General features: G+C 32.0%; 1 protein-coding gene, 3 long non-coding RNA genes and 2 pseudogenes across 6 annotated transcripts; 2 read left to right on the forward strand and 4 right to left on the reverse strand.

The window, feature by feature from the left end:
- Positions 1–288: 288 nt before the first annotated feature.
- Positions 289–3537, reverse strand: LOC148584828 (inositol oxygenase 1-like; annotated as a pseudogene). The gene is made up of 10 exons (XR_015912681.1): positions 3428–3537; positions 2407–2488; positions 2087–2289; positions 1500–1559; positions 1333–1385; positions 1058–1180; positions 852–921; positions 685–763; positions 485–566; positions 289–399 (listed from the first exon to the last, which is right to left on the reverse strand). The product of XR_015912681.1 is annotated as an inositol oxygenase 1-like (transcript).
- Positions 3538–5869: 2332 nt separating this feature from the next.
- Positions 5870–10649, forward strand: LOC132186366 (putative LRR receptor-like protein kinase At1g51890). 2 transcript variants are annotated; one of them, XM_059600301.2, is made up of 13 exons: positions 5870–6015; positions 6107–6647; positions 6823–7304; positions 7398–7536; positions 7616–7687; positions 7800–7871; positions 7968–8030; positions 8528–8730; positions 8814–9040; positions 9131–9257; positions 9461–9523; positions 9611–9800; positions 10077–10649. In XM_059600301.2, exons 1-13 carry the CDS (start codon positions 5928–5930, stop codon positions 10486–10488), a joined length of 2679 nt encoding a protein of 892 aa, XP_059456284.1. In that variant the 5' UTR covers positions 5870–5927; the 3' UTR covers positions 10489–10649. The 2 variants fall into 2 exon arrangements, with proteins under 2 accessions (XP_059456284.1, XP_059456285.1); XM_059600302.2 differs by having other exon boundaries at positions 5871–6015; positions 8829–9040.
- A 1795-nt stretch (positions 10650–12444) lies between these two features.
- On the reverse strand, positions 12445–12917 carry LOC148584829 (uncharacterized). Its single transcript, XR_015912603.1, has 2 exons — positions 12777–12917; positions 12445–12690 (listed from the first exon to the last, which is right to left on the reverse strand). It is a non-coding gene; the product is annotated as an uncharacterized LOC148584829 (long non-coding RNA).
- A 3100-nt stretch (positions 12918–16017) lies between these two features.
- Positions 16018–16403, reverse strand: LOC132186134 (uncharacterized). The gene is made up of 3 exons (XR_015912622.1): positions 16333–16403; positions 16166–16244; positions 16018–16046 (listed from the first exon to the last, which is right to left on the reverse strand). It is a non-coding gene; the product is annotated as an uncharacterized LOC132186134 (long non-coding RNA).
- Positions 16404–16441: 38 nt separating this feature from the next.
- Positions 16442–18904, forward strand: LOC148584830 (putative LRR receptor-like serine/threonine-protein kinase At1g51880; annotated as a pseudogene).
- A 1111-nt stretch (positions 18905–20015) lies between these two features.
- On the reverse strand, positions 20016–20648 carry LOC148584831 (uncharacterized). Its single transcript, XR_015912748.1, has 2 exons — positions 20385–20648; positions 20016–20293 (listed from the first exon to the last, which is right to left on the reverse strand). It is a non-coding gene; the product is annotated as an uncharacterized LOC148584831 (long non-coding RNA).
- Positions 20649–20792: the final 144 nt, after the last annotated feature.

Consider the following 20792-nt stretch of genomic DNA (forward strand, 5'->3'; position numbering starts at 1 on the left):
GACTTTTCTTAAATTTATTTCTTTCTCTTAAGCTTTTGGAATAAGTAGTTATTTAATATGGTATTCAAGCTAGAAGTCCTTAGTTTGAAGTTTGAACTCCGTTTCAATCAATTCAAGTCAAATATTTCACGCTTATTGAAAAGAAATAGAATTAAAATTGCAAACAAAATACAGCTATAGCATTATTTCATACATGATCACTAGCATTAAACCCAACAAAAAAAAAAAAAAACATAGAAAGGAAAGATTCAACTACCACTCGAAAAGTAATCTCATCATATACTCTCAACAACTAGCTATATATATAATATAACAGATAGGTAAGCAATCTGATGCATATCTTGACTCGTCAAGCTTCAAATCCCCTCAGTTTCACCATTTTAGCTTGGCAGGGAAGTACTGCAACAACGTACAACAACATAGTTCATGTTAACAACAAATAATTAACCAAATAATGTAGCAGATAAAAGGGAAGAATCATCACCTTTTCAATGAGGGAAATATAGTATGGTTTAACCTTTTCCACATCAATTAGAACTTTGCTCTTGCTGTAAAGATCATACTTGCTACATAAAAAAAATAAAATTAAATAAAAGTTAAATAATAAAGAAATTTAAAAAAATTAAACATTTAAAAAAAAAAAAAACATCCATATTCAAGAGAGAAGCATGCATGTCATCTTACTTGAAAATTTCAAGCCATTTCAGATTCTCAACATCCTCCTCATTCATTAAGTGCTTGTATGCCCCTGATTTATGTAATGCTGCAATTAATACCAAATATCTCCATTAGAGAATTAACTGATTTAATTAACTTATAGAAATTAATTACATATTTTTGTATTTTATTACCATAGAATGAGTGGTATCTGATGATGAAAAGACCCGCCGAAGGTAGAGTGGTTTTATTCTCCTTTGCCACCTGAAAAACATGCCTAGCTAATTAAGTTGTAGATTATCATACATATAACTGCAATTAATTAAGGACTAAAACATTAATTTCACGTATATTAATGTCGTGGAATTTAAATTGTTTGTTTTGGCTTAGAAAGATGTACCAAATACATGTAGTCGTCGTGTCCCCAAGACATCATTATATTGTTAAGTCCGCTTCTATCAGAGTAAACTCCATATTTAGTATTGTAAGCAGTATTGTTAGCGTCGGGATTTTCCTTGAAATACTGTATGTGGTCAAGATATATATTAGCTTCAATCTCATTGACCAAAAATTGTTAGAAAAAAAATTAAAATTAGAGATTAAGTAAATGCCCTGTAATCATGCTTGTCTCTCCTAGCTAGCTAGAGTGTGAAATTTGTGGAATAAATTAATTACCTTGTGATGGACAATTGATTCGTCAAAAGCACACCCAACTGGGTACGTGTCACCTGTATTAATTATATATGGGTTCATGACTCAATGAAATGAAATTGGGGGAAGTGATATAATATTTATTTTCTTTATATTAAGTTGCTATATAGTGAAACGAAATATATACTCACCTACAACAGCCCATTGTGGAAGTCCACCAAAGCTAGGAAGAAGAAGCACCTTTCCAAGATCTAAAGCAAAATATTGTGACAAAATTAGCTAAGAGCTCCTCCTAGAACCTATAATTTTTTAAAGAATAACGTTATTTACTTCACTCACTCGTATACTATTGTTAAACAGCTGAGATGATGTGAAACCGTGTACTAAATAGTTCAAAACTCTCAATTAAAGGTATCAAATTTTTAAATTTCTTACAATTATTCCATTCCGTTAGAAATTTGTTGTTAAATCTTGTCAAAATTGCTAAAATACCAATTTTTTTTTATTATAAATAAAATAAAAAATTGTAAAGATTCAGGCGTTTACTTTTGCAATATTTTTAATTACAAGGGTATTTTGGGCATTTTGAAAACAATTAACGGAAAATTCTAATTAAAGGAAATAATTAAAAAAAATTGAAAATTCTAAACTCTTAATTGAGATTTTTTAAACTTTTGACAGTAATATGAAAACGCATGGAAGTTCATTTGGATTTTCTGAAATTAAAAAAAAAAAAAAATAAAAAAAAAAAAAAAGAAAAGAAAAGAAAAGAAAAAACCATGAATAAGGCCAGTGAGCTGCAGCCAATCCTCATTGGGTAGTCCTTTCCAATGGCTTCAGCAGTTTGTAACAAATGCTCGATTTGGGCTCGTCCAAGTCCGGATCGGACTCGTCAACAACTTCATTCAGAAGTTCACAACATTCCCATATGCTCATCTCCATCCTCTCCAATTTTCCATACTCTTCTCTCATCTTCTTCACCTGCATTTTATTATTAACAGAAAATATATTTATCTATTTAGTTAAAATTGTAAAATATAGATTTTTTTTTTGGGGGGGATTGGCTGAATAGATAAGATGAATATTCCATTTCCTTACAAAGCCATAAGTCTGGTTAATGTGATTGATCCGGTAGAAGTTTTCCACGCCTTGTTGGATGTCACTCTCAGCATCGTAATCCCTGTTTTGAATTTTTCGTACAAGTTTATCAACAAAAATAAAATAAAAAATTAAAAAATTAAAAAAATTAAATTAAATACCTAATGTTAGGTGGGCTACTGGGCCCATTTCTAGGGTAACAATAACTTAATGACAATTTGTGTTAAGGTATCCGAGTTCTGATTGTATCAAATCATAAGTATATAATCATTTTTGGATTGTTAATTTCGTGTGTTCGTGAGTTATATAAATATTCGTCAACCATAAATATCACATGTTGAATTTGGGTCTTGTCTAAATACTAATTTAATTAAACGAATCAGACCTCTCAATCCTAAAGTACTAATTTATGTTGACCGTGTTTGCAATAACAAGGGTTGAAACTTGAAACTAGGCCACTTATATATGCTCCATCAAGAAGTCTCATGGGCCGAACTAGATATAGGAATGACAGATCCAATAGAGTATTTTGGTCTTGCCTTGACAAATATCAACAACAATAATGATATAATACTAATTAATATTTGGTGATCCCTTGGGAAAAACTTTTTGATCTCACGTACGGACCAATCATTTGTGCCATTTACTATCATAACACTTTAGCTTTAGCAAATATCAACATCTTCTCTCCAATCTGACAAGAAAATATCAACCTTTTTATGAAACTCCAATCTCATGAACAGATCGCGATAAATCTTTTCCTTTGGTTTGTAAAAAGCAGGAAAAAAAAAAATCTACTAAATATAAAAATTTTAGGGACCGTTGGATATTTTGATGCAACCCCCAAATTTGCAGATCAAAGCTGATCCACCGCATATATTATTCATATTCAGTGCTTAAAATTACATCTCGTAGGATATTATCCACCGCATATATTACATCTCTTATTCATATTGCAATTTTTTTTTGGGGATTTTTTTCGGTTTTAATTAAATAATAAAATTACGCAAAAGGAGCAGACCTAAAGGTTTGGCCGAATGAGTTGATCTGTGGCACAACAAATCCACCATCCAACACCAATTCCTTCTCATCAACAGGGACCTTGTTTTCCTCCGCTTCAACGCCTGTGATTTAACCCAATATATATATATATAAAGTCTACCACCAGGATTCAAGGGAGAAATGTTAGGTTTCATTATCCTAACTATATTTTTTTAAATAAATTTAAATTTATTATTAGATTTGTAGACTTACATATTTGAACCAAAAAAATATGCATGAAAATAATTGATAAATAGTTAGGAAAATGAGACTTAACGTTTCTCGGGCCGACGGGGACAGGCACTCTTTACACGATTGGTCATGCCCATTTGACAAATTCAAATGCTGAATAGTCTGCTGCGTAGAAAAAGGGGCACTGGATATGTGCCTTCTACCGTGACAAGTACTCGCAAACGTTGGCTCAATTAATTGTTGCCCAACTGCTCTTCAATAATGGCGCCTGATGGTGTGGCCCTCTAACATTCAAGGATGATGGAGCATATTACTTACCAAATTTAGTGATGAGGTGACAGTGCGATAGAATGTATTTTATGGGTTGTAATTTCGAATATTATAAAATATTATAATTTTTTTTTAAATGAGATGATTAAAATTTTGATCTAACGAATGGAATTAAAGGGGACCATAAATTCGTGTTGCAAAAATATTAAAATATAATATCGAAAGAGGAATTGTTATCATGAATGGGTGACTCTCTATGGTTTTAGTGAAGCGACAACAGAACATCACTCTCACTTCTTTTTTCTTTGCGGGAACACGTGACAAAGAAATTAGAGCACATCTGTAACGCTCTACTGTTGAGTTGAATAGACAACCGGACATTACAATAACTCTTTTTTGTTTGGTAGGAAGATGAAATTACTCTTCAGGCTTATCCCCAAAACAAGTGAATGCAAACATTACTTTTCAAGAGTCAACCGTGAAGTCAATTATACCCTTCCAAACAAGTTGACGACAGCCTCTTGGCATATAGTGGCTAAAATATCAACCCTTTAATGGTAAGATTGATGGAAGATGATGTAGCGGAACGCCAAATAACAATAATCAGAAGCATCTGTATTTTTTGACTAAAAGATAAAATAATAATAAAAAAAAAAAGATAAAATTTCACAAAGTATTTGAGAGAAATTTTTTAACTTGATAATAATAATTCAATTGAGCGAGTAATTTTACAACACAAATTAGTTTATTTATAGAAGATAAATACTTGCAATAAAGTAAATATACTTTTAAAATAGGGATAAATATAAAATTGGTCTATGTGGTTGGCCGAAATTACAAATTATTCCCTGTAGTATAACAAATAATTTATAGGTCCTTGTAGTTGGCCTAAATTATAAATCACTCCATGTAGTATAAAAAATAATTTATAAGTCCTCAGTGTATAGGCTAAAATAACAGTTTACTAACCAAAATCAATTTTTGTTAAATAATTTAATAGAATCCGTTATTTTATCACATCATACTGCTATAGCAAAATTAATATAATCTCTTATATTCTCAAAATTAACCCTCACCCATTTTCATCTTCCTCACCATGATTTGAGAGCATTTTGAGAGAATTTGATAATCGCTTTTTGTGAAACGGCTGACGAAGATGAAAATGAAGATGAAGATGAAGATGAGGGATGGTTATGTACGAGGTAAAATTTTGGAGATATAAGATATTAGGTTAATTTACTATAACGTACTGTATGATGTGGAGTGATGGCTGATGTATAATCTTAGCTAGCGTTGTAAAAGAGATATGCTAGAATCTAAAAAAAACTCCAAATTTTGCCCATAAAAGTCCATGTGGCAAGATGCAACATCATCTTATTTTTGTTTTGTCCTTCTTCATACACAAAAAAAAAAAAAAAAAAAAAATGATGTGGCATTTTAATTTGCCATGTGGACTTTTATGGGCAAAATCTGAAGTTTTTATTAGATTGAAACATTTCTCCGTCGTAAAATGATGGAAAAATCCTAATTGTCTTTTTTGAAAGTTAAAAATTAATAATAACATGTGCCTCGTTTTTATTGGGTATGACGTGCCAAATTGATAGATTTTGCTAAGTTACTTATCGAAAATTCATTTCAAAGAGTAAACTATTATTTTGGCATACCTTGAGGACCTATAAATAATTTTTCAGATTGAATGATTTGTAATTTAGGTGAACTAAGAGTACCTATAGATTATTTTTATATTACATAAAGTGATTTGTAATTTAGACCAATTATAAAGACCAATTTTACATTTATTGGAGAAACACGACAAGAACATACGAATTATGCAATTTGATGAGCTGTCAGTTGGCAAGAGAATACTTGTACTACGTGACATTAATTGACTTGCTCAGAGAGAAAAAAATAAAAAATAAAATTTGATTGTGTTGTTAAAAGTAATCTTTTGCAGTATAAAGCATACCCCGGCGGAAAACATGTTCCAAACAAGAAGATCGAGGAAGGTTCGATCATAGATGGTGATGAGGTTCAAACATTTCATCTTTGCATTGCTCGCTGGTTTGGCTCTTATACTTGCTGTTCATGCCCAGGATCAACCTGCAGGTATATATCATCATTATCATCATCATCTTATTAATCTTTCAGTATATAACTTTTGTTTTGATTATTATTCTTTTCTTATCTGTGGTCCCAGGCTTCATAAGCATAGCTTGTGGGTTACTAGCGAATCCTAGCGTTACGGATGAGCACACAGGCTTAAATTACATTTCAGATGCAACCTTCATAGACACAGGTACAAGTCAGAGCATATCATCTGGATTCAGAGGTGACAATCCACCATTCTTATGGAATCTCAGAAGCTTTCCTCAAGGAAACCGCAACTGTTACAGCATCAACGTCACTGCAGGCACTAAATACTTGATCCGAGCAACCTTCGTGTATGGGAATTATGATGGAAAAGATAATTTCCCACAATTTGATCTGCATCTTGGACAAAATATGTGGGACACGATCCAAGTGGAGAATTCATCGTCTGGTTTCAACAAGGAGCTCATACATGTTCCGTCTCGAAACTATATACATGTGTGTCTCATAGACACGGGCTTCGGGACGCCATTTATATCAGCAATAGAGTTAAGGCCATTGATAAATACCTCCTATGTCACCAAATCTGGATCATTGGCACTTGTTGATCGCTGGGATGTTGTTGGATCAAAAAGCGATCTGAGATACTGGTGAGTCATTTTATATGATAGCAAGTCATTTGCATTACTGAAAACAATAAAATTATTTTTATTTCAGTACTGGCTTTGAATTAAGTTATTCATCAAAAAAAAAAAAAAAAAAAAAGTGCTGTGAGCCACTAGCTGAGTCAACTTAAAGGTCTAATTTTCCTCCTGTCTTATTTAGGTATCCAGATGATGTTCATGATCGCCGTTGGGATCCCTATAACGAAGTTGGGTGGACAAATTTAAGTACCCCGCTTATCATTGACTCCCAAATTCACAAGGATTATCAACCACCATCTATTGTCATGAGAACTGCCGCCACACCTGTAGATGATAGCGCTCCCTTAGAGTTCAACTGGGACTCAGATAATGCGACATCTTCCGAATATTATGTTTACATACACTTTGCTGAAGTCGTAAAGCTGAAAGCCAACCAGTCCAGATCATTCAACATTACCCTCAACGGGAAGTACTGGGATGGACCCATTGCTCCTCCTTACTTATCCTCAAGCACTGTGTCTAGCACATCGCCCATAAGTGGAGAAGCAAAATATGATTTTTCTTTCATCAAAACTCAAAATTCAACACTACCACCCATCCTCAACGCGATTGAGATATATTCCGTGAAATATTTCTTGCAATCAGAAACAGAACAAGGAGATGGTATGTTCTTCCACACACACACACACACAGATATATATATATATATTCTAGTTCGCATATATTTGACAAACTGAGATGCATGTGAAATTTTAGTTGATGCCATGGAAAAAATCAAGTCAACATATGCAATGAAGAGAAATTGGCAAGGAGATCCGTGTGCCCCTAAAGCATACTCCTGGGAAGGTCTAAATTGTAGCTACAATGGTTATAGTCCACCTAGAATCACATCCTTGTAAGTCTTCGTATAATTTTTATGACTTTCCAACTTATTGACTCTTAATTTAAGTTATTGTGAAACTTAAATACCTCAGGAATTTGTCCTCAAGTGGACTAATTGGACAGATATCTGCCGACATATCAAAGCTCGTAATGTTACAATATTTGTAAGTGTCCACAATTTACATGATTAGATAATCTAGAAACATGAGGATAATTGCCAAAGTACATATTTTCTACCTCAACAAATATTAAATATAACTAATTTGCTCATTTCAGGGATCTTTCTAACAATAGCTTAACAGGATCAGTGCCTGATTTCTTGTCTCAATTACGATACTTGATTGTCTTGTAAGTTACTTTTTATGTGAAGAATGATGCTACAAATTTCATCATTAGAGAAGTAGGTGGGAAAAAAAAAATTAATCATTCTACCTTTCGATGCAGAAACTTAGAACGAAACCAGTTGTCTGGTCCAATTCCAGCTGAACTAATTGCAAGATCATTAAGGTATGATTTTTGTCAAAAACAATAAAAACCTTACTATTACAATTTTGGGGAAAGTACAATTACTCCCCCTGTAATTATTATCATATTTGCAAGGTCCTCTAATGTTTGAATTTTGCAATTTCCATCTTCCCCAATCAAGCATTAGGATTGCGATGTCCCTTTCACACCCAAAATGATAAAAATACTGCAGGATAAAAAGAAAAAGAAAGAAAAAAAAAAAGGAAAAAAAAAAACTAAATTTTTTTCTTTTAATTTTGGTTTTTCTTATTTTTCTTATATATATATATTTTTAATTTTAGGGTATTTTGTCATGTTGGGATGGAAAGGGGGCATTTCAACTTTAATGATAGATTGGGGGATATCACAAAAATGGAAACATTTGATAGAACATTGCAATTAATAGAGCACTAGTAGTTAGAGGGGGCCGGTAAATATAATATTCCATATAAATTTGCTTTAACTGCAAATTGCAAAATTTTCATGAATTTCAATTGTAGGGTTTTTGATAATGCCACCAACAGTACTATCATTCCAAGTGGGGGTGACAATATCAATTCAAAGCCATGTGGATCTGGTTCGTGCAAAAAGAAGGACAGCATTGTTGTTCCAATAGTAGTATCACTTGGTGTATTGTTGAACGTCGCATTAATTGTTATTGCTACCTTGTTACTTAGAAGAAAACGACAAGACAAGACTAAAGGTGAAAATTTTAACTATATGATTCATATTGACATTAACAAAGACAAATTCTCCTTATATACTTACTGATCATTTTAGCATTAGCATTTGCAATGGTAGATACTAAATCCAATATTCAGAAGGCATCGTTGGAGTCAATACAACGACAATTTACATATTCTGAACTCCGAAATATTACCAACAACTTTGAGAGGATTGTTGGCAAAGGTGGATTTGGAACAGTTTACCATGGCAACATAGGTAACACTCAAGTAGCAGTGAAGATGATATCTCCATCATCAACTCAAGGATTTCAGCAATTTCAATCAGAAGTACGTAACTGTGACTCATAAAATTAAAGCTCATTTATATATATAGTCTTACATTGATTCTAAAATTAATGGGATACTTTGTAATTACAGGTTAAACTTCTTATGAGGGTTCATCATAAAAACTTAACTACTCTTGTCGGATATTACTATGAGGAAAATAACATGGGGCTCATTTATGAGTACATGGTCAACGGAGACTTAAAAGCACATCTTTCAGGTTTGAAATAATAAGTAAAAGTACTTCATATTTCAGCTTATTAAATCTTATCCTCCTGGGAGAAGAATTTTTTTCTAATTTTAGAATTAGAAAAATAAATTCCTTTTAAATTTTTTTTTATTCATTAGTACTATATATTCGGTGTTAATTTACTTTGAATAACAAAGTATACCAAGGTTTAGGCATTTTATTAATGGATGCAGGTGAGAACGCAAACATATTGAATTGGGAACACAGACTTCAAATAGCGATGGATGCCGCCCAAGGTTAGCAATGAGTTGATTTGCATAATTCTTCCTTTATAATGTCCTTTTTTGTCGTTTTCTATAAATGTTGTGGTTATGAATCTGTAGGATTGGAGTATCTGCACAATGGTTGCAAGCCACCTATAATTCACAGAGATGTTAAACCCACAAACATCTTGTTAAATGAAAATTTTCATGCCAAACTAGCTGATTTTGGGCTATCCAAAACTTTTCCTACCGATAGTGGAACTCATATGTCAACTGTTGTTGCTGGCACCCCTGGATATTTGGACCCCGAGTAAGTATTTCTGTTATCATTTATGTTACTTACGATCATCTTCAACATTTATTTTCTTTGCCAATAAAAGAATGAAATTTATATTCCCCGAAGATATGATCCATTATGAAATGAAATTGAAATACAAATGATATGGGGGTAATAAAGATGAAATGTATTTGATATTGGGCATTAGACAATTAAAAACCTTATGATATTCGAAATCAATGGAGTTGCCAACCTTTTCAATAAACTCTTTGCTAAAAATATGAAAAATTAACATGCTTTGACTTGCAGATACTACATATCAAATTGGTTAACCAGCAGAAGTGATATTTATAGCTTTGGAGTCGTTCTTTTGGAGATAATCACAGGTCGACCTGCAATTGAAGGATCCCATGAAAAGACTCACATAAGTCAATGGGTGCGTTTCATGCTTGATAATGGGGATATAAAAAATATTGTTGATACAAGGTTGTGTAGAAATTTCAGTATCAACTCTGCTTGGAAAGTTGTCGAAATAGCAATGGCTTGTGTATCTCCAACTTTGGCTGAAAGGCCAACTATAAGTCAGGTAGTGGCCGAACTAAAAGAGTGTTTGGCAATTGAATTAGCTCGCACAGTGGAGGGCCATGAGGGCAAACCAACGAATTCAATTGAAAGTATGGACATGGATCTAACTACTGAAGTCATTCCTTTAGCGCGGTAAAACATTGTCGAGTCTTGAACTTTTTTACTTTCTGTAATTTTTTTTTTTAGTGCATACTATACTTCAAATGAATCATCTATGATGGTTCTATATATTGGATCCATAATTGTGATAGGTCCCATATTTTGATATTGGAATTGAAATAATCTCCATTTCGAGTAGGAGAGAGACCACATGCAAATTGACTTACAAAAATTATTAGACTTTTCAGCCGACACAAGGCTATCATTGACGTGCTATATATAAAAACAGAATCCGTATATCCATTGGATACATTGAGGACTAAAACCAAAATATTTAAGTGGCAGTCTAAAATGCCAATAAGTGTCCCTTTAATATTTAAATCAAATAAAGAAACAAATAAATAAATACAAATTAAATCATATTGAGGAATTTAGAACAAATAACAAAGTTAGTCTATCTAAGATTCTTTCTCAACGTCAAAAAGTCTCATATTTCATACAATCGTTTGAAAAAAAAAATGGATCTTTTCGTTATAGTTAAATTTCAAAGATATTTTCGACAAAACATCTTCGGAAAGAATTGTAGAAAATATTTTTATTTTGCTTTGGGTTTGGATTTTCTGGATCCTCACACGGAGAATTTTGCTCATGTAGGCCAATAAAAGAACTAAGAACCAATGCAAACCCAAAAGAAGTCCTATATTGCTTTCCCCATCTCCATCCAATGACAGCAACAAACACTAACTCTCTTTGAAACACCACAATGGCAATGTGCAAAGCTAAGAGAAATTTTGAACACGTCTCTCCACCAACTAGCAATCTGAAATTGTTTATGCAATCACTTTTTAATTTTGATCAGTTTAATTTTTTTATTAATCCAAATTTGCGATTTTATCATACAAACTTTTCATTTTCCACGCAATTTTGATCAATCTAAATTGAGTTTGATTTATACAAATATTCAACTATTGATTTTTCTTCATTTCAGCTCCAAACTTGTCTTGAACACAATACTCAATCTCGAGTAATTCTAGGTAGCCTACTTGTGTCTTACTAAGAATGATGTGGCTATTAAAATCACTCTTTGATCGAAATTTAATAATGGTTAATTACAAGCTTAATAGTGATTTTAATAGAACATCATTCTTAGTAGGGCACCTAGAATTAATTACTCCTCGATCTTACATCTAAAATTATTTTGCTACTGAATTAGGCAATTAAAAAATCTAACCAAACTCACCTTTTGGCAATTATATTAAACCACAAAACTAGAATAAATAAAGATACAATGAATTACAACATAAATTCTATTAAACCACTAAACTAGAATTCCTCTATTATTCATTGATATAGATCTTGTTTCCTAAAACACTCACAAAACATATAAATGTGGAATAAGGAAAAACAATGTAACATTAATATCACAAATTTGAACATAATATTAATCATTAAGAAATCACAAAGTCTATTTGATCACAAAATATCAACATAGATTAGACAAATATTACCAAAACCAACATCACTACTCCCCATGTCTTTAACCACTCCCAAAATATCTTCCCCTTTTTCTCACAAAATGACAAAGGGTTTCAAATGAAAGATTTAGTATAGTACTGTCTTGCAACAAGCAATTCAAACACACCAAATTATTCACGTATGTTCATTGGAATGAATATAGCTACGAAAAATAGTATGCTAATGAATATGATACATGTTATTCTTTTATCTGACATTTTTTTTTTTTTTTCAAATTTATTATTTGATCTATTCTGATGAGCTCCATTAGAAATTTGACAAATTAGTTATAAACATCAAAATCAACGGTTGTTGTTAAGACATTTGTTGTTAATAGAATCATGACTGATCTTTAGAAAGGGTGACAAAGGATAAAGACCTTAAAAAAAAAAAAAAAAAACGTACATTACTAGTGACATCTGCTTTATTAAGCGTAGTCCACAGCCGATTGACGTACATTAATTATATATATATAATATTGATCCAAGATTAGAAAGTCCATATTATAACATACTAAAACAGGTGGATTTAGTCTCAACGGAAGTGTAGAGATTCATTTTATTCATACAATAAATTAAGGTAGAATCAGAAAGTTTGAGTAGCTAGGCTCATGGAGACCCATTCTCAGACTTGGCGATAGGAGAAGGAGTAGCGCAACACTTGCAACAAGAGCCCAGTGGGGGAGGTGTGCAACATACACAAGTAGGGCAAATGGGTCCTGAAGCTGCAACACAAATTGTAAATAAAAGTTCAAATCTTGCCATATATATAAAAGCTGCTGAATTCATGGTAATGAATTTTTTCTTTTACCTCTTTGAGTCAAACGAGCTGCATCAGAGGTTACCATTGGAGATAAGATGATTGCAAATATGAAGAGCGTCACCAAAGTAGACCTCAAAGAGTTACCTACAGGAGCCATTGCTTAATGTAATAGATCTGCTGAGATGAATTACTCCCTTTGTTAATTAACATGGTTGGGTATGTTTATATATATGCTACTCGATCTGTGCCTTGAATCACAAGGCACTTGGTTACCCATTTGCTGCTTTGTTAATTTGAATACGAAGGCCGATTAATTCCTAGAGATTGACTTCTGACTTTGCTGAAGTTATGATTTATAGCCCGAAAAAATTCACTTTAATTACCTCATGACTTTTGGCATCAAATATTTAAAAAGTGACATTTAACTATTCAAAAGTCTAATTATAGCAAATGACATTTAACTCTTTAAAAGGTGAAGTATGGGACGCGCTCAAATCAAAAGGATGAAAAAAGATGACAAAGGGTATAACTTGCCAAATTTAAATACTTTGAGTTAGTCAAAAACACGAAAGAGTTGAGGATATACTTCAAGAGGTGAAGTGGATTTTCCCCTTTATAATTTAGCTTAAAAGCAATTTGACAAAGCTAGGTCAGTGATCTAATATTGCTACTCATCTTTTGATTATCCGAGCCTATGCTTGACTTTTGCAACTCACAGTATAGGAAAATTTATGGGTGTCTTGAGCACAATTCTGAATTCATTAACCCTTTCTGAATTATTTTAATCTGAACTGAGATTACTTCTTACGTACGTCTAGAGTAGTACTTTGAATCCCATTGGTCTGCATCTAGAAAAACGTTAAATTTTTTTTGACTAAATTCGATTCCATAAGCTTCACATAAATAATTAGCTATCTAAAATATGGAGCTATTTAAGGAAAAATAAAATAAAATTTCGCAGTATTTGAGCTAAACATGACGTCAATAAATATTTAAAAGATATTCTGGGGCAGTTTTAATTTGCTGCATATATCATCCGCTGTTATTAAGAACAAAAATGAAAAATGAGACATTTTTTTTGTTTATTTTTTTACTTTTTTCTTTGTCAATTTTCCTCAAATCCTTACCGAGAAAGATTTTGGCAGACACAAATTTTACATCCGAGATGGCAAGTAGTGTCCACATCTGTTAGTATTTTTGTTGGCTTAATTCGGTCAAAAAATGCAGAGGCTACTATTCACGGGCTCAAACACTGATATAGATTGCTTAGAATCCAATCTCCACCGTACACAATCAGGATTCATGTGTCATGAACATCCCTACAAAGTTTTAGCTCAATCAGACTACAAACTAATCTCGATCGGAGCTGTTGATCAAGTCCGGTCAGCATTTTCAGTATGCGATTTTTCCTCCTATACAGTGGGTGTCTAGACAGCCTAGTCGCCTGTCTAGGCTGTCTGGACACCAATTCCAGCAAGCCTATTTTTGCTTGCTCGCAAGGCCCTTGTCCGGATAGCAAGCTCCCTTGTCCAGACAGCCCGTAAGTTTTATGCCCAAAAAGTATTTTTAAGTGGGCCCAGGTCTAGGATGTTATATGTGATATAAATACAACTTTATAGAAAAGAGAGGTACGAATTTTAGAACCCTAGAATTCGTGAGAGGCTATATTTGAGTGTTCAATTGTAGTGAGCCTGATTATTCCTCATAGAGGATTTTGTGTTAGTTTCATTGTCCTTAATTGAAGTCAATCGAAAGGATCTGATAAAGGAGAATCACGTTGAAGAAGATTGTAAAAGAGGAGACGAGTTGGTGGCTTGTCGATCTTATAGAGTTAAGGGCTTGTATCGGTTTGTAAGTGTTTCTAGTGTCTGTAATCTCTAGATAATCTTTTGATAGTGATTTCCTAGGTTTGGGTGCCCCGGAGAAGTTTTACTTTTAGATTATTTTCTAAAAAGTTTCCTCTTCGTCACAAAAATCATTGTGTTTGATTTTACTTGTTTTTGGTGATTGTTTACTTGGATTTAAATATCCGTTAATTTCGCATAAACTGTGATATTGTGTGATATTTATCTGTTAAGCGTTTCTCAACATCAATATCCCATATTATGGAAATACATTTTTCATATCATCGTTTCATATTTTCAACCATAGTTAAACTATGGATGAATATATGAAACATTTGATTACTTAATGTTAGAATATAAACTAAATGATTAAATTTAGGAGAAACTCTATATACCCCATCAAATTACCATTTAACTGACAATATTCCCTCCAAACTTTCAATTAAGGGTGTGAATTTTTTTTTTTAAAAAAAAAAAAAAAAGAAAAAAAATTCTTTAAGAAAAAAATTAATTTTGTTTCTATTTTTGTTTTTGGTTTTTTTTTTTTAATTTATTGAAATATTTTTGCCTTATTGAAAAAAAAAATTAGGGTCACTTTTGTCTTTTTGCTGACCTTGGGGGACATTGTCAATTGTTTTGTGATTTATGAGAGAAATTGTCGTAGTTGAAAGTTTTGAGGAAGACATTGTTAATTGGGTAGTAGTTTGGAATTAGGATCCTCACCAGTTAAAATCTGAATAATATCCAGTTAGTTATAATGGAGAGCTATTTTTGTCCCCTCAAAAAATGAAAAGACAAAAATACCCATCCACTATAACTAACTGGATATTATATTTGAACTGGAGATGATCTTGTTCCGGTAGTTTGAAGGGTGTATGTGGACTTTTCTCTTAAATTTATCTCTTTCTTTCAAGCTTTTGGAATAAGTAGTTATTTAATATGGTATTCAAGCTAGAAGTCCTTAGTTTGAACTCCGTTTCAGTCAATTTAAGTTAAAGATTTCAGGCTTATTGAAAAGAAATATAATTAAAATTGCAAACAAAATACAGCTACAGCATTATTTCATACATGATCACTAGCATTAAGCCAAAAATCAAAAAAAAAAAAAAAAAAAAAAAAAAAAAAGAAAAAAGAAAAAAAAAAAAAGAAAAAAGAAAAGGAAAGATTCAACTACCACTCGAAAAGTAACCTGATATAATCTCAACAACTAGCTATATATATAATATAACAGATAGGTAAGCAATCTGATGCATATCTTGACTCGTCAAGCTTCAAATCCCCTCAGTTTCACCATTTTAGCTTGGCAGGGAAGTACTGCAACAACGTACAACAACATAGTTCATGTTAACAAACAATAATTAACCAAATAATGTAGCAGATAAGAGGGAAGAATCATCACCTTTTCAATGAGGGAAATATAGTATGGTTTAACCTTACTATTACAACTTTGCTCTTGCTGTAAAGATCATACTTGCTGCATAAAAAAAATATATATATATAAAAAAATAAATAATAATAATAATAATAATAATAATAATAATAATAATAAAACATCCATAATCAAGAGAGAAGCATGCATGTTAATTATCTTACTTGAAAATTTCAAGCCATTTCAGATTCTCAACATCCTCCTCATTCATTAAGTGCTTGTATGCCCCTGATTTATGTAATGCTGCAATTAATACTAAATACCTCCATTAGAGAATTAACTGATTTAATTAACTTATAGAAATTAATTATATATTTTCGTATTTAATTACCATAGAATGAGTGGTATCTGATGATGAAAAGACCCGCTGAAGGTAGAGTGGTTTTATTCTCCTTTGCCACCTGAAAAACATGCCTAGCTAATTAAGTTGTAGAAGAATGATGCTACAAATATAAGTACATATTTTCTACCTCAACAAATATTAAATATAAGCATTTTGCTCATTTCAGGATCTTTCTAACAATAGCTTAACAGGATCGGTGCCTGATTTCTTGTCTCAATTACAATACTTGACTGTCTTGTAAGTTACTTTTTATGTGAAGAATGATGCTACAAATTTCATCACTAGAGAAGTAGGTGGGAAAAAAAAAAATTAATCATTCTACCTTTCGATGCAGAAACTTAGAACGAAACCAGCTGTCTGGTCCAGTTCCAGCTGAACTAATTGCAAGATCAAAGAATGGTTTATTATCATTAAGGTATGATTTTTGTCAAAAACAATAAAAATTAACCTTACTATTACAATTTTGGGGAAACTACAATTACTCCCCTGTAATTATTATCATATTTGCAAGGTCCTCTAATAATGTTTGATTTTTGCAATTTCCATCTTCCCCAATCAAGCATTAGGATTGCAATGTCCCTTCCACACCCAAAATGATTAAAATACCGCAGGATAAAAAGAAAAAAAAAAAAAAACTAAATTTTTTTTCTTTTAATTTTGGTTTTTTCTTATTTTTCTTATTAATATATATATATTTTTTAATTTTAGGGTATTTTGTCATCTTGGGATGGAAAGGGGGCATTTCAACTTTAATGATAGATTGGGGGCTATCACAAAAATGGAAACATTTGATAGAACATTGCAAATAGAGCACTAGTAGTTAGAGGGGGCCGGTAAATATAATATTCCCTATAAATTTTCTTTAACTGCAAATTGCAAAATTTTCATGAATTTCAATTGTAGGTTTTTTTGATAATGCCACCAACAGTACTATCATTCCAAGTGGGGGTGACAATATTAATTCAAAGCTATGTGGATCTGGTTCGTGCAAAGAGAAGAACAACATTGTTGTTCCAATAGTAGTATCACTTGGTGCATTAATTGTTGAACTTCTCATTAATTGTTATTGCTACCTTGTTACTTAGAAGAAAACGACAAGATAAGACTAAAGGTGAAAATTTTAACTATATGATTCATATTGACATTAACAAAGAAAAATTCTCCTTATATACTTACTGATCATTTTAGCATTAGCAGCAATGGTAGATACTAAATCCAATATTCAAAAGGCATTGTTGGAGTCGATACAAAGACAATTTACATATTCTGAGCTCCAAAATATTACCAACAACTTTGAGAGGATTCTTGGTAAGGGTGGATTTGGAACAGTTTACCATGGCAACATAGGTAACACTCAAGTAGCAGTAAAGATGATATCTCCATCATCAACTCAAGGGTTTCAGCAATTTCAATCAGAAGCACGTAACTGTGACTCATAAAATTAGAGCTCATTTATATATATATATATATATATATATAGTCTTACATTGATACTAAAATTAAAGTGATACTTTGTAATTACAGGTTAAACTTCTTATGAGGGTTAATCATAAAAACTTAACTACTCTTGTCGGATATTGCTATGAGGAATATACCATGGGGCTCATTTATGAGTACATGGTCAACAGAGACTTAAAAGCACATCTTTCAGGTTTGAAATAATAAGCAAAAGTACTTCATATTCAGCTTATTAAATCTTATCCTCCTCGGAGAAGAATTTTTTTTCTAATTTTAGAATTTGAAAAATAAATTCCTTTAAAATTTTTTCTTATTCATTAGTAGTATATATTCGGTGTTAATTTACTTTGAATAACAAAGTATACCAAGGTTTAGGCCTTTTATTAACGGATGCAGGTGAGAACGTACACATATTGAATTGGGAACATAGACTTCGAATAGCAATGGATGCCGCACTAGGTTAGCAATGAGTTGATTTGCATAATTCTTCCTTTATAATGTCCTTTTTTGTCGTTTTCTATAAATGATGTGGTTATGAATCTGTAGGATTGGAGTATCTGCACAATGGTTGCAAGCCACCTATAATTCACAGAGATGTAAAACCCACAAACATCTTGTTAAATAAAAAGTTTCATGCCAAACTAGCTGATTTTGGGGTATCCAAAATTTTTCCTACCGATTGTGGAACTCATGTGTCAACTATTGTTGCTGGCACCCCTGGATATTTGGATCCCGAGTGAGTATTTCTATTATCATTTATGTTACTTATGATCATCTTCAACATTTATTTTCTTTGCCAATAAAAGAATGAAATTTATATTCCCCGAAGAAATGATCCATTATGAAATGAAATTGAAATACAAATGATATGGGGGTAATAAAGGTGAAATGTATTTGGTATTGGGCATTAGACAATTAAAAACCTTATGATATTCGAAATCAAGGGAGTTGCCAACTTTTTCAATAAACTCTTTGCTACAAGCCTACAAATATGAAAAATTAACATGCTTTGACTTGCAGATACTACATATCAAACTGGTTAACTGGCAGAAGTGATGTTTATAGCTTTGGAGTCGTTCTTTTGGAGATAATCACCCGTTGATCGAAATTCAGTAATGATTAATTACAAGCGCAATGGTGATTTTAATAGCCACATTATTTTTAGTAGGATACAAGTAAGACACTTAAAATTACTCCTCGATCTTACATCTAAAATTATTTTGCTACTGAATTAGGCAATTGAAAAATCTAACCAAACTCACCTTTTGGCAATTATATTAAACCACCAAACTAGAATAAATAAAGTTGCAATGAGTTACAACAGAAATTCAATTAAACCATTAAACTAGAATTCCTCTTTTATTCATTGATAGAAATCTTGTTTACTAAAACACTCATAAAACATATAAATGTGGAATAGGAAAAAACAATGTAACATTAATATCACAAACTTGAACATAATATTAATCATGAAGAAATCACAAAATATCAACATAGATTAGACAAATATTACCGAAACCAATATCACTACTCCCCATGCATGTCTACAAGCACTCCCAAAATATCTTCCCATTTTTCGCACAAAATGACAAAGGGTTTCAAATGAAAGATTTAGTATAGTACTGTCTTGCAACAAGCAATTCAAACAAGCCAAATTATTCACCTATATATGTACATTAAAGACAAAACAACATCAGTGGGAGATGCACATAATCAAATGACCTATTAAAGATAAAAATAAAACTTTTGTCAAAAAGTATTTTTTTTTTTACTTAAAAACTTTATTTATCAAACACAATTTCACTCATATTCTAAAAGTCTAAATTGATAAAGGAAGGTGACCCAGGAAGGGTAATTCGGAGAGGAAGTGCCATTTAGTCGAAATTTTTTATTAGAATGAATATATATAGGCTATAGCGACGAAAATTGGTATGCTAATGAATATGAGACATATATGTTATTCTTCTATCTCACTTTTTTTTTTTTTTTTTTCAAATTTATTATTAGATCTATTCTGATTAGCTCCATTAGAAATTTGACAAATCAGTTATAAACATCAAAATCAGCTGTTGTTAACAAATTTGTAATTAGCGTGAGAAGTGCCTCTTTTTACCTATAAAAGGTTAATTTTAGCCACAATATATATTTTTCCGTTTAATAGAATCATGACTGATCTTTAGAAAGGATGGCAAGGATAAAGACAAAAAAAAAAGTACATTAATTATATATTTAATTAATTCATCTTTGTTAATATATGAAGAAGAAAAATGACGTACATTATATATTAAAACAGGTGGATTTGGTCTAAAGGGAAGTGTAGAGATTCCTTTTATTCATACAATAAAGGTAGAATCAGAAAGTTTGAGTAGCTAGGCTCATGGAGACCCATTCTCAGACTTGGCGATAGGTGAAGGAGTAGCGCAACACTTGCAACAAGAGCCCAGTGGGGGAGGTGTGCAACATACACAAGCAGGGCAAATGGGTCCTGAAGCTGCAACCAAATTTGAAAATAAAACTTAAAATCTTGCCATATAAATTAAAGCTGCTGAATTAATGGTACGGTAATGAGTTTTTTCTTTTACCTCTTTGAGTCAATCGAGCTGCATCAGACGTTGCCATTGGAGATAAGATGATTGCAAATATAAAGAGCGTTACCAAAGTAGGCCTCAAAGAGTTACCTGCATGAGCCATTGCTTAATGTAATAGATCTACTGAGATGAATTACTCCCTTTGTTAATTAACATGGTTGGGTATGTTTTTATATATAGCTACTCGATCTGTGCCTTGAATCACACGGCACTTGGTTACCCATCTGCTGCTTTGTTTGAATAGGAAGGCCGATTAAGTCCTAGAGATTGACTTCTGACTTGGCTGAAGTTATGATTTATAACCCGGAAAAATACACTTTATTTCCTGACTTTTGGCATCAAATGTTAAAAAAAAGTAACATTTGACTCTCCAAAAGTCTAATTAATTATAACAAGTTCATG

This window comes from Corylus avellana, chromosome 6 (genome assembly GCF_965113065.1).
Source record: "Corylus avellana chromosome 6, dhCorAvel1.hap1.2, whole genome shotgun sequence".
Lineage (NCBI taxonomy): Eukaryota > Viridiplantae > Streptophyta > Magnoliopsida > Fagales > Betulaceae > Corylus > Corylus avellana.

Bases quoted from the DNA above. Each gene is read 5' to 3' on its own strand.
- LOC132186366 (XM_059600301.2), top strand. From the start codon at position 5,928: ATGGTGATGAGGTTCAAACATTTCATCTTTGCATTGCTCGCTGGTTTG. The intron at 6,016-6,106 runs GTATATATCATC...CTGTGGTCCCAG, and splicing joins TGCCCAGGATCAACCTGCAG to GCTTCATAAGCATAGCTTGT. The intron at 9,041-9,130 runs GTACGTAACTGT...TTGTAATTACAG, and splicing joins TTCAGCAATTTCAATCAGAA to GTTAAACTTCTTATGAGGGT.